General features: G+C 45.0%; 1 protein-coding gene across 4 annotated transcripts in view; it reads right to left on the reverse strand.

Annotated features, from left to right (window-relative positions):
• EVC2 (EvC ciliary complex subunit 2) overlaps positions 1-13,693 on the reverse strand; it is a 126,213-nt gene that overhangs the window by 50,820 nt on the left and 61,700 nt on the right. For all 4 annotated transcript variants that reach the window (XM_077878655.1, XM_077878644.1, XM_077878636.1 and 1 more), the window contains exon 10: positions 5,831-6,155. In XM_077878655.1, coding sequence (XP_077734781.1) covers positions 5,831-6,155 — 325 coding nt within the window. The remainder of the gene's footprint in view (positions 1-5,830; positions 6,156-13,693) is intronic.

The raw sequence follows: 13,693 nt of genomic DNA on the forward strand, positions 1-13,693 counted from the left end.
TTGTCAGTGCCCCACATCGCCAAGTGCGACCTACCACCTCCACCTCCAATCACTCGCAAAAGCTCTAGAAAGGAGACATATGAATTTCCAACTTTCCAGCTCCTTTGTTTTACATTTCAATTTGTCCAGATTCTGGCCCAGAAAAAAGACTGTTACTTTTATAGCCCCCCCTACCCCCCGGCAAAAGCCCAGCAGCCAACACATCACAGTCCCTGCCCTTGGGGTGCAGCGCAGCCTCACATTTGGGGAGAGCAGTGGCCACAGCACCCAAGACAAGGATTTCCTCCTGGTCACATCCCCAGGGGCCACCCCTCAACATCTATGGATTGCCTCAGTCACCAGAAAACAACACAGTGTTTTTTAAAAGCTGATTTTATAAAAAGGCCTGGACCAGACTTGTGAGTCACTCTTCTGGAGAGAAGTGGTTGCTCACAGCTTTTATCTGAATTACTGAATGTGGTTCACTCACAGCCAGGTGGGTTCCGGGCCCCTGACTCGGGGACCGCAGGAATGTTCGGCTGCCGGGGGTGGAGCTGGTGCCCAGTTAGGCTGATTCATTCATCTAAGTGACCTTCTTTTTGACAGTATGGAATTTGACAAGCCTCAAACCTCCATCTATTTTAATTAATAGAAATAAAAGATGGGATGAAATCCATATAGATTCTCACAGCTGGGACAAAAAGCTCATGCGCACACAGGGAACTCCCAAAATAAAGTTATCTGTCCTTGTTCAGAATTACATTTCTGAAGAATAAGGCATGAGGCAATGAAATACTTGTGTCATAGTGAAACACTCCCTAAAATGAATCTATGATGGGATCCCCCCACACTTCCATCTACACTGGCCTCTTGAGGGGTCCAGAGACCTGCAGAAACATGTTCAATCCTCCTGGCTTAGTTCAATCCTCCAGGGGCACAGATGAGAAGGCTATACCGTAGAGCAGGGGTGTTCCCTACCAAGGGCCCGCTGGGCAGGGCAGCTCAGGGATGGAAGTGAGTGAAGTGCCCTGGTATGAGAGGCACTAGGGAGTGGAGGGGAGTGGGGTGAAGTGGAGAAGGCCTGCCTATAGGGCCAGCCACCACTCAGCCACCAAAGGGGGGTGCTCTGCAGGAACATAAACACAGTGCAGCACATCTCCCCATGTTTCATGAGAAGCTGGAAGTCTACATTTTTATATGAAGTTTTGTATTCTATTTATTGGCAACAAATGTGCACTTTTAAAGGTATGTTAGAGTCATGGTCACCCACTCCAACTCCGCACTGAACTTTCCACCACAATGGACTTACTCTGCAAGGGAAATGAGGTATGTTTATCCCATGGTTTTAAGCACCCCCTAAAAAGGAACTTGCCCTGTGGAGAGAACTGGGGGGTGCGGAACATGGACCCATGGAAGACAGCACTTCAATTCTGGTTTGAGAATTGCAGGTCTGGGCCAGGCTCCAGAGCAAGTGCCATTCATAATGTTGACTCTGCACCATCAAAAATGTGAAACCGTGACAGAAAATCATGTCTGTACTAAATTATACTCCCTGCCCGCACTTGGTTTAGCAAGATGGGCAAATTGTAAAAATGTTTTACGGAAACAAATCCATCAGAGATGGGTACAATGCACTTAGGGAATCTTTGCCTTTAAGATGCTGATGTGAGGGGCGCCTGGGTGGCTCAGTGGTTGAGCATCTGCCTTTGGCTCAGGGCGTGATCCTGGGGTCCTGGGATGGAGTCCCGCATTGGGATCCTCACAGGGAGCCTGCTTCTCCTCTGCCTGTGTCTCTGCCTCTCTCTGTGTGTCTCTCATGAATAAATATCCAAAATCTTAAAAAAAAAAAAAATAAGTAAGAGATTACACAGATGTTTTTGTTTTTTTCAAGATTTTACTTATTTATTCATGAGATAGAGAGGCAGAGACACAGGCAGAGGAAGAAGCAGGCTCCATGCAGGAAGCCTGATGTGGGACTCGTTCCTAGGACTCCAGGATCACACCCTGGGCCAAAGGCAGGCATTAAACCGCTGAGCCACCCAAGGATCCCCTACACAGATGTTTAAACGTGAATGGATTTTGTCTCTAATTACTGGAATTCCTAACTTCTACTCAAAAAACCCAACTCTGTTCAGTCTTCTTTTTTTTAAAAAAACCAATGCTTTGCAGAGTAAGAGTCCAAAATATTGTCATGGATTTTAAAGATGACAGTGATACACGTACAGATAAGCTATGAGGTCATCGGCAGTTCTGTAAGATGGAGTGGCTTGCACGGGCTGGAAGAGATATAGCTCTATTGACTTTTGCCGTTCAGATGCTATTTTTGGAAGCACATTGACTCAAAGAAGGTGACTGATCTCTGATCAGGGGGACCCATGGGCCCCAGAGCGATAGTGGCTTCCTGCTGCAAGCTAGCAGACTGGGGAGTGGGGGCAGGTACAGAAGGAAGCAGGAGCACTGTATCCCAGCTTCCCTTCTCAAGGCCCTAACTACCTGTGCCAACACTGAGGAAATACATAAAACTATATTGTTCCGGGCAGCCTTTCAGTAGCTAAAGGTAGAAGCCCAGCAGGATGGGTTAACCTGGCCCACAGCAGCAAGGGTGTATGACATGTCATTGCACCACGTGGGTAGGGAGGTGTGGGGTCGGTGCGTGCTGTCTGGGTCCACGTCTTGGCCCCCCTCTGTGTCTTTGGGCAGGGGACCCACTGAGAATCTGCTTCCTCAGCTATAAAAGTGGGATCCTATCAATTCCCACCTCACCAAGTGGTGTGAAGGTTGGATGAGAAGGTCTGCGTGATGTGCTTAGAACAACGTCTGCATGTGTGTGATGCGTGAGAGTCCTCAATACAATCAGAATATTTATACTATGATATTAAGTGAGAACGAGCAAGATATCCAATTCTTTGAACCGCATACACACACTTGACTTTGTTTTAAAAAACATGTATAAAGAAAAAGGTCAAAATGTGTGCTGAAACCCAGGGACAAAATGGGAGCCACTCAGCATCACTGTATCTCTAGAGGCAGGTGCATAGTAGGAACTCAGAAAACAGACCACATGAATGTCTGTCTGCCTTGGTTGGTGACTGGTTCCACTGATTTTTTTTTTTTCAAGATTTTTCTTTCTATGCTTTGGAGCTAGAGCTGACAATTTTTTCTGCAGAGGGACAGATAAATATTTTAAGGTTTGCAGGCCACCTAAGGTTTGCTGTCACATATTTTTCTACTTTTTTAGTTTTTGTTTTTATTTTTTACAATCCTTTAAAAATCTAAAAACCATTCTGGACCCACGGGTCAGCTCAGGTTCATAGGTCTAGGTTGCTGACTCCTATTTTCTAATACTTTCCAAGCATGCACTGTGTTCATAGGAACCAAACATATAACAAATTAAGGAGAAGGGAAAGAAAGAGCATGAGATGGTTTAGGGGCTGAATCACTGCACAGTGAACTCAGCACAGTTTCTGAAGTGCTGGCTCAGGGAGACTCCACATAGACCAGGATAGTCACAGATGGAGACCAGAGAGTGGGGTTGGCCGGCAGAACTCTGGTGGGGGAAGAGTGCCCCCCACCTCGAGAGACATAACCACATCCTAACCCAGAGCCTGCAAACGTGTCTCTTTTTAGAATGAGGATCCTTGTGGATGTAATTAAGTTAAAGATCTTATGAGATCACCCTGGATTATTTGGGTGGGCCCTAACTCTAAAGATAAGTGTCCTTGTAAGAGACAAAAGAGATGATGGTCCTAGAATGGAGGATGGCCATGTGAAGACAAGAAGTCCAGACCAGAGTGATGCAGCCACAGGCCAAGGAATGCCTGAAGCCAGCAGGAGCTGGAAAAGACAAGAAAGGGCCCTCCCCTAGAGACTTTGGAGGGGGTATGCCCAGTTGACACCTTGATTTAGGACTTCTGGCCCCCAGAATTGTAAAAGAATAAAAATCTGTTGCTTTAAGCCACTAAATCTGTGGTCATTTGTTACAACAGCCACAGAAATGCATATGGGAGTCAAGAAGAACACTAGCCTCCCCCAACATGAGAGATGCATGTTAAGGTGAGGGGGACCAGATGCAAAGGAGTAGATGGGGCCAAGACAGCATGAATCTTGCCTCTTTTTGTCACTGCCCAGTGTGCGTGCGGGCTGATGGCAGAGGACCACCCGAGAGCCCTGAGATGTCAGCTCTGTGTGTCCACTGCCAGGAGAACTCTGCATGTGGTCAGTAATCTGGGGAATGGATGTTCCTGAACAGGTATTAAGCTCCCCAGGATGACAGATTTCCAGACCAGAAAATGTGGGCTCAAGCGAGAGGGACTGGACAAGCCAGCTCACAGAGGAAGACAGAAATCAGGCTTGATTTGAAATAATCAGGAAAACACTCTGGTGCAATTCCCTCAAGACAGAAACTGACACATCTCTTAGAAAACTGAGAATTGATCTCTGGTAAACAGAGGTCTGCTCTGGGAAGGCTGTGGGATCAGAACTCTCAGAGCCGAGCACTGTACGCTGAGCCTGGTGCAGCCCATGTCCCATGGCTGCTTTTCTTGCACTACCTCTCCTAGCCAGCTGAGAGGGGGCACCCTCAGCCTTGTGGGTCAGTCGGGCTAATCACAGCTTTCAGAAGAACTGGAATATACTGGACTGGGAGGCCAGGTTTGTTTGATGGGAGCTGGTGCTGGAGGGCTCCTCAATCTAGCACAGCGCAGCCCAGATGGATGGACACACACACACACACACACACACACACACACACACACACATTGATATAACAACCTCCCTGAGCCAGGCTCTCTGTGGGTGCACTCTTCCATGAATGAAGCCTTTTCTACTCTTCCCATGATGTCCCACAGCATTGTGAACATATCTTTATTCTAAAATAGTTGAATGAGGTCACATCTTCTATATGTGAAGATCCTTGATTAAAAACTTCTTGAACCCAAGAACCATGTCTCATTTCCTCTGTGCTTTCACTGTCTAGCCCAGTGACCTAGAGACAATAAGTCATAAATAAATGTTTTCTAAGCAAATTCTGGATGGATGGATGGATGGATGGATGGATGGATAGATGGATGGATGGATGGACTGTAAGATGGACAAGTATATGGAAGGGTGGTATGTGGATGGATGGATGGACAGATGGGTGGATGTATAATGGACAGATAGAAAAGTGGTGGGTAGGTATATGGATGAGTGAATGGACAGAGGAGTGGTACATAGATGGATGATGGATGTGTAGATGGACAGGTGGATGGAAGAGTGGTGGATGAGTGGATGGCTAGATGTGTGGGTGAATGGACAGGTGAATGAATAGATAGATGGGTGGATGGAAGAGTGGTAGGTAGATGGATGGATGGATGTAGATGGAAGAGTGGTGGGTGAGTGGATAGCTAGGTGGATGGGTGAATGGATGGGTGAATGGACAGGTGGATGGCTAGATGGGCGGGTGGGTGGAAGAGTGGTAGACGGATGGATAGATGTATAGATGGACAGATAACAGAAAGGTGGTGGGTGGGTAGGTAAATGGATGGACTGTAGATGGACAAGTAGATGAAAGAGTAAAGGTATATGGGTGGATTGATGGATGGATGGGTGGATGGAGGGATGGACAGGTGGACAGAAGGGTAGTGGGTGGGTGGGTAGATGGATAAGTAGACGGAAGAGTATAGGTAGATGGGTGGATGGGTGGATGGATGGATGGATGGAGAGAGGGACTGGTGGATGGAAGGGTGGTCTGTGGGTAGATGGATAGATGGGTGGTGATGATGGGTGAAAGGATGGGCAGATGGATAGATAAATCATGAATCCCTGAGAGAGGAGAGAGGCAAGTGAAGCCCTCCTTTTGAAGCTGCCTTACCCTCTCACTGACACGTTTCAGCAACTCTTCTGCTTCCTCCATTGCCGCCATCTCCCTCTGATACTGGCTTTCTGTCTTCTTTCTCATTTCCAGGTCACATTCAGCCGTCAAGGCCACCATCTTCCGATCATACTCCTCTTGTATTTCTTTCTCCAGCAACAGAAACTGCTTTTTGAAAACAGCACTCATCTTCCTCTCTACCTGGGGGGAGAGGTGGCCAGAGCTGGACAGGTTCTTCAGCAGAAGGGCAATGATGTCTCTGCTGATTTGGGTTCGACAAGCCTCCAAGTCTGAGTCTGCCCGATTCAGGGTTGCAATCTCCAGCCTGGGAGACACAAAAGCCAAAGTATTCCTCTACATGAAGTCACAGCAGAAACTGAAGGTCACTCAGAGATCTGTGGTTTTACATTATTTGTAGGTAAAGGCTTTCTTTTTCCCTCTTCCCTCCTCCTCTTCTTCCCTCCCTCCTGCTCCAGCCAGTTATTGACAACCAGCAACTAAATCAGAAGATTTTTCATCAGTCCATTTGCAGAGTGTCATGCTGGAAACTGTAAGGAATTTAACTAATATAAGGCCTGGTCTTTGTCAACAACTAACAGTGATGACGAGGAGGCCAAGGGAAAAATGGATAGTTAGTATATTTGGAGGATTTTAAACTAAAATTTATTTTTACTTCTTTCTGATTAAAAAGTAACACGCACTCTTTCTCTCTGAAATAAATAAATAAATAAATAAATAAATAAATAAATAAATAAATTCCAAAAAACCCTGTAAAGGTTTCCTTTACAGTGGTTGCAAAATGGTTTGCCTTGTGATGTATCATGATTCATTTAAACCATTTTTCTAGTGTTGCATATTTGGGTTACTTGCAAAACTCAAAACCTAAAATAATTCTGCAGTATCTCTATAAAGAGTTTCTGATATTCACAATGATATGCTCAGTACAATATCCACAAATGAAGTCACTGGATCAAATGTTAGCAACATTTCTAGGCCTTCTAGAACAGCCTGCCAAACTGCTTTCCAGGAAAACTCCCCCAGCAAAGCAGTAGGATCCTTATATCACCCCTCCCTCTGCCATGCTTAAAAATCTTTGATAATTTGATAGGAGAAAGTGGCATCTAATTGAAAAAAATATATGGATATTAAGAAAACATTATAGAGATTGTCAACTATTTAAAAGTAGAGAGATGGGCAGCCCCGGTGGCTCAGCGGTTTAGTGCCGCCTTTGGCCCAGGGTGTGATCCTGGAGACCTGAAATTGAGTCCCACGTCGGGCTCCCTGCATGGAGCCTGCTTCTTCCTTTGCCTCTCTCTCTCTCTGTCTGTCTCTAATAAATAAATAAAATCTTTAAAAAAATAAAAAATAAAAGTAGAGAGAAAAAAAAAGTAAAGAGAAGTCTCAGACGTAGAGGTCAGTGATGCATCAATAGCATGTAACATCCAGCACTCATTACATCACGTGCCCTCCTTAATGCCTATCACCCAGTTACCCCATCTCCCCACCCACCTACATGTTAATTGACTTCAAATAAAATTTTTTAAAAATGAGAGAATATGACTCCCAATGTACTAGGTACTCAACCTCAAAAATTGTCACTAGTTAGCAAACTTGTTTTACTCTCTTAATGTTTGCTTGAGCATTTTATGTATTTTTTAGAAGATTATTTATTTGTTTGTTTGAAAAAACAGAAAGTGAGTGAGCACAGGAGGAGGGCCAGAGGGAGAAGTAGATTCCCCACTGAGCAGGGAGCCCGACTCTGGGCTCGATTCCAGGACTCTGGGATCATGATCTAAGCCAAAGGAAGACACTTAACAGACTCAGTCACCCAGGTGCCCCGGCTTGAGCATTTTAAAAAGCAAATCCCATGTTTTTCATTTTACTTGTAAACTACTCAGTGTGCATCTTTAACTGTCAAGGATATATGCCTATTTATGTATGTGCACATGCATATCTATGTCTGTATATGTCTATTTTACCTAACCTTGATGTCATTATCATATTTAAAATATTAAAAATAATTCCAATAATTAATATTAGTCATCAGTCAATAGACTATTTCAAGTATGTCAAATGATTTTTACAATTGGAAGTTTCATTCAAGAACCAAATGAAATCCCCCATGTCAGTTAAGTTCACTTTATCCTGCTCCCCCTCCATTTTTCTTTTATGCCATTGATCTGTTGGGGAAGCCAGGTTATTTATCCTGCAGAATGCCTCACATTCTGGATTTGGCAGATTCTTTCTATGGGGTGTCACTGCCCCTCTATCCTCTGTATTTCCTGTAAAGTACTAGTAAGATTGTGTCTTGATTAGAATCAGACTTAATTTGCTTTCCAAAATACCCCATAAGTGGTACCATGTGCTTCCTAAAAGGTTAGACAATGGGTCACTGCTAGGATGGATCAGTAGGCTCACGTGGTACCAACATGATCCCTGCATCAGTAAAATCTATCAACTCTCACCTAATGGTTTTAGCATCCATGTGTAACTCTCACTTAGATCCATGATTTCATTAGGAGTTAGAAAATGTACATTTTCTATCACTTCCACATCCTTAAAGCTTAAAGAGATTCTTCAACAATCCAGTTACTTTGACATAAAGTCTGCAGACGGAATGGATGTTTGACTCTATGCTAATTACCGTTGGTTGTCATAGCAACTTCCAGTGATGATAAATGAGTGTGGGGCTATTATTTTGTTGTTATTTATTGTTTTGTTTTATTTTGTTTTGGTATGAGAGCAAAACGTTGATAAAACTTGCCAAATCCCTGAGAGTCTGAGCTCTGGATACCTGGAAAATGCATAAGAGGACAAACATCAAATATGTTACCAGGAAACATGGCTTAGAGGGAAAATGATACCTGATTGGTAGATCACAGCTGGATGGGAGGACCTGTAAACAAACCATGGATATCTGGGGTGCCTGGTGGCTCAGTCTGTTAAGTGTCTGCCTTCGGCTCAGGTCATGATCTCAGGGCCCTGGGATCGAGCCCCGCATCAGGCTCCCTGCATAGCATGGAGTCTGCTTCTCCCTCTCCCTCTGCCCCTCTCCTTGCTCATGCTCTCTCTCTCTCTCTCTCAAATGAATCAAATCTTAAAAACAACAACAACAAAAACCATGGGGAAGTTCCTTGAATGAGGTGACTCTGGGAACTGGGCATGTCCCTTCTGGGGACCCTGGATGCTCTGCCTGTGAGTTGTTACAGAACAATCTGTCACCTGTGGGGTAGGAAGCTTTTAAGACAGGAAGCCTCCCACACCTGCCTAATGGGGATTACATCTCCTTGCACCTGAGTTGTGTCACCTGGGGGAAAAACATGTGCAGTGTGACCTGGGGCAAGGACACCCTTATGGAAGAATGCCTGATGTCCTCACAGCAAACCGTGTTCCTGCCCTTCAGCCATGTGCATACACGGAGTCAAGTGGGGCTCATGGGAGTCTTCCAAGTCCAAGTGTTAAGCTGGACCTAGGAACATTCCCTGCCACTGCACAATATCGATATGAAATTACAGATTTTTATGTATTTGGTGGGTTTCAATCAAATTCAGTCATTATTCTTTTCAATACCCAAATTTTTCCATCTTAGGTCAGATGAGCTTGTGTGTCCTTTAGACACAACCCAATTAGTCTACTTTTAAGTAACAGCTCATGCATTTTGTCTTTCATTTTCTCAGCAAGTACTTACTGAACACTGCATGTGCAGAGCATCCTGGGTCACAAAGCAAGAAAGAAGCACAAGAGATGCTCTGGGCAGAGCGTGTGTGGTTAAAATTATCTAATGAACCAAATGAGCCCATGTTCCATGGGCTTGCGGGGAAAAATGACTTCTCTGCTGAAACCGACAGAGTAGATTTCACATCTTTAATGATGCTTCTGGGGGCAGGCAAAATAATGGTCCCCTATGTCCACATCCTAATCCCCAGAACCTATGACTATGCTGAGTAACACAGCAAAGGAGAAACAAGGTTGCTGGTCAGCTGACCTTAACCTAACCACACAGTAATGAGTAACAAGGGTCTTTAAAAGTGGGAAGAGGGAGCAGAAGACACGTGGAATGGGAAGAAGTGAGGGAGGAAGCAGGGGTGAGAGGGATGGGATTATCAGCTTCTGAGAGGGAGGCAGGGCCAGGAGCCGGGTGTGGAGGGGGGCAGTCCCCAGGAGCTGGAAGAGGCAAGGAAACGGACTGTCCCCTAGAGCTGACATCCTGATTTTTCTTGGTGAGGCCCGTCTTGGACTATGACCTCTACAACTGTAAGATGACGCATTTGAGTTGTTTTAAGCCACCAAGTTTGTGATTATGTGTGACTGTTGAATATGAGACTCATACACCTTGCCCTCCCACCTCCCTCCTTCATCCATTAATTGATTCATTGATTGACTTGCACAAGAAACTCTTGTGACTGCCCGTTAGGAAAACAGCAAGTGTTTCACCAGGTGCACGGGGATTGGAACGAAAAGAGGGACATCTCCAGAGATCTCTGTTGTCAAACCACTACTAGCTAAGGGCCCTGGGGAAAGGACTTAGGTCCCCAAGCAGCATAAAGGGGAACCACCCTCACAGGGTAATGTTCATGGTTAAAAGAGATAAGAAATATAAAATGCACAGTGTAGACGAGCCTGGATGGCTTAGTTGGTTGAGCATCTGACTCTTGGTTTTGCCTCAGGCAGGTCGTGATCTCGGGGTCATGAGACTAAGCTCTGTGTTGGGCTCCGTGTTGGTGCGGAGTCCGCTTGGGATTCTTTCTCTCTCTCCCTGTGCCCCTCCTTGCCATGCACGCTCTCGCTCTCTCTCAAATAAATAATGTTTAAAACACACAGCATAGTGTCTCAAATTTTATCTGTTCTAAGTCATCCCAGTTTTCCTGTTCTGGGCCATCCTCGTCCTAGGAGACCGGCTGCAGACTAGAGTATCTTGCACGGCTTGCCCTTCCCAACTGCCTGGGAAGACAATCTCATAAGCACTTTCTGTTTAAACAGTTTTAATGTTAATCACCAGGGATAAACTGTCAGAAGCCACAACAATGAAAACTGCCAGGGCATCCCAAAGCCACAAAAGAAAGAAAAATGTTCCTTTAAACCAATTAAAATATCATGCAGTTAATGAGGCTCTCATCTATTAATTTCCCAAATGATCACAGGAGAGGAAAATAAGTGTTAGGAATTCATTGTCAACCCACACGTCGGGGTCCGTGGCTATGGCAGTAACTCCCACCATCTCCTATGGCATTTTAAATTGTTTATAATGAAATGCACATATTTTCCACCTGCACCCCCCTGCTCCCCAAGGCTCTAATGGCTCCATGAGACAGACAGGGCCACTCTGAGTCACACACACTGGGCTGAGACTCTTACTGCAAGTTGGCAGAGTTGGCAGGATTCAAACACTGCTTTCCTAGGGGCTATCCACTTTTTTTCAGGTCACAGGAATGTCCTCTTGTCACCACACTGTGAGATGAGTGTATTTTCTCAGGCCAGTTCTGTGGCACAGACGTCCCCATGCCAACCATATGCCTCTTGTAAATGAGGGCCTTCACACAGGAGTGCAGAACGATGTCCAGCACATAGGAAGCATTTAATAAACAGAAGCCATTCAAGTTTAATAACAGACTTGCTTATGATAACACCTTTCTAAAAGAAAGTGCACAGGGACGCCTGAGTGGCTCGGTGGTTGAGCATCTGCCTTTGGCTCAGGTTGTGATCCCAGAGTCCCAGGATCCAGTGCTGCATGGGGCTCCACGCAGGGAGCCCCCTCTGCCTATGTCTCTACCTCTCTCTATATATCTCTCATGAATAAATAAATAAAATCTTTAAAAATAAATAAAAGAAACTGCACAGCTTAAATTACCCCAGATCTGATTTGTCTTTGATTAACTACTGATGATAAAGAAGAAGGAATGACATTAGTGTCATTTTCCTTATTTATTTCGTGTAAAAACTAATCGGGTTCTCATCAGATGGCAAGTAAGGTGTCAGAACAAAATTAGGAGAGGGTTTGACACACAAGGCAGAAAATGTTCCCTTGAATGTGAAAAAAACTTCATTAGCATGGAGAATAATTAATTCAGAAGGAATAAGAAGTCTCCCCATCCATTTTTCACAACAGAAGTCTGGCATCTTCCAATTAGCTGGGGTAAGCATAACAGACCCACAAAAAACAATCAGTAGTAGGGAAACTGAGATTTTCCTCCGAGGAGCCACTGTCCAAGGACTGCTCGGGGATTCCATGCCAGGACTGTAAATCATACTTGTACGTGGATTTCAGGGCCTAGGCAATGCAAATTTAGTGGGGAAGATACTTTCTGAATATCTTCACCGTCAAAACTGTAGTGAGAGCTTAGATCAGAGTGAAAGTAGTCACCATCTGTGAATGAGACATTAGTAAAAGTTATGCTAAACCATACACTTCTGTTTTGGTATAAACTCAAACACACTGTATGATACAAGAGGCCTGCAAGCGGTCTCCAACCTTCCTCTATGACATTCTTCCTCCTATAGATCCCTTTGTTCAGAAGTTGGTGGGAGCTGCCCTCTCCTGGCCTCGTGCTGAGGGCAGGGTGGTGGACAACTGAGGCCACCAGCTCCTCATCATTGCCTGCTCCCCGCCCACTTGATGGCCACCCCCCCCCACACACACACACTAGTCATCTGCAAAAGACAAAAGAAGTGAGCAAAAGGATGCTTTTGCTCACTTCTAATCTTCCTGGAACCTTCCTCCCAGCTCCCCTTCAGGCACAGAAGGTGTTTCATCATGTCTGAAAGCCCAATGAACTTGGGAGACACAGCAAAGCAGCTCCCAATCTCATCACCCCCCTTCACAGCTGGGCAACTCAGGTGAGTTACCTGACATCTCTGAGCCTACTTTCCAGGTTGGTAATGAGTCATCCGTGTCCAATGAAAGTCATTAAGAGGATTAATAGCAGTGCCTCTTTTATATAAACTTTGTTTCAATAGCTTTACAAATATCAACCCAGCTAATCCTCACGACAATCTTGTTAGGTGATTAACCTTTTTTCTTTTTACAGGTGAAGAAACTGAGGCACAGAAAATTTTAAATACCTTGTTGAAAGCAGCACAGCTGTTAAGTGGCAGAGTAGGGATTGGAAGCCATGGCATGTGGCTCCAGAGTCTTCCCTCTACCCTCTGTTTACTGCCTTAGGCACACCAACATGCTCAAAGCACCTACCTAGTGCCCAGCACTAAAGAGATGTTAGAAAATGCTATTTCACATTGCTGTGGATACATCTGTAATGGTCTTCCTTGATATCATTCTTTATGGCAGAGAAAAGAAGATGTGAAGGACACATAACATAGAAATGGGTGAATGGATGGATGATGGGTGGATGGATGAGAGAGTAGGTGGATGGAAGGACATATGTATGGATGAATGGATGGATGGGTAGATAGGTGGATGGGTGGGTGGATGGGTGGATATGCAGGTAGACGAAGGGTGTGTGTGTGTGTATAAATAAAGGGAAGATGGCTGGACAGATGGATGGATCAATGGATGAGTGGACAGATGGTTAGATAGACCGATAACTCTTGAAACTCTTATTTGGAAAGATAGATTTTGTTCTACCTGAAGAGGAACTGAAAGAAACTGTAGGGTGAAACATTTAAAGATGAAATAAACCCTGGATGTCAGCTAAGTCATCTTTCCAACCAATGCTCAGATCTCCTCAACAGCTTCCCACCAGAGTCCCCCAGCTTTTGCTTTGCATATACACACAGTGATGGGGACCTAACCACTTCTCCAGGCAGGCTTCCATCATCAGAGAGCTCGGACAGAAAGATCTTTCTCTTACTCACCTGATATCTGCCTCCTTACGGCCCCCATCATTGTCCTAGTGCCTCTGTCTTCTT

The sequence above is a fragment of the Canis aureus genome, chromosome 2, assembly GCF_053574225.1.
Source record: "Canis aureus isolate CA01 chromosome 2, VMU_Caureus_v.1.0, whole genome shotgun sequence".
Lineage (NCBI taxonomy): Eukaryota > Metazoa > Chordata > Mammalia > Carnivora > Canidae > Canis > Canis aureus.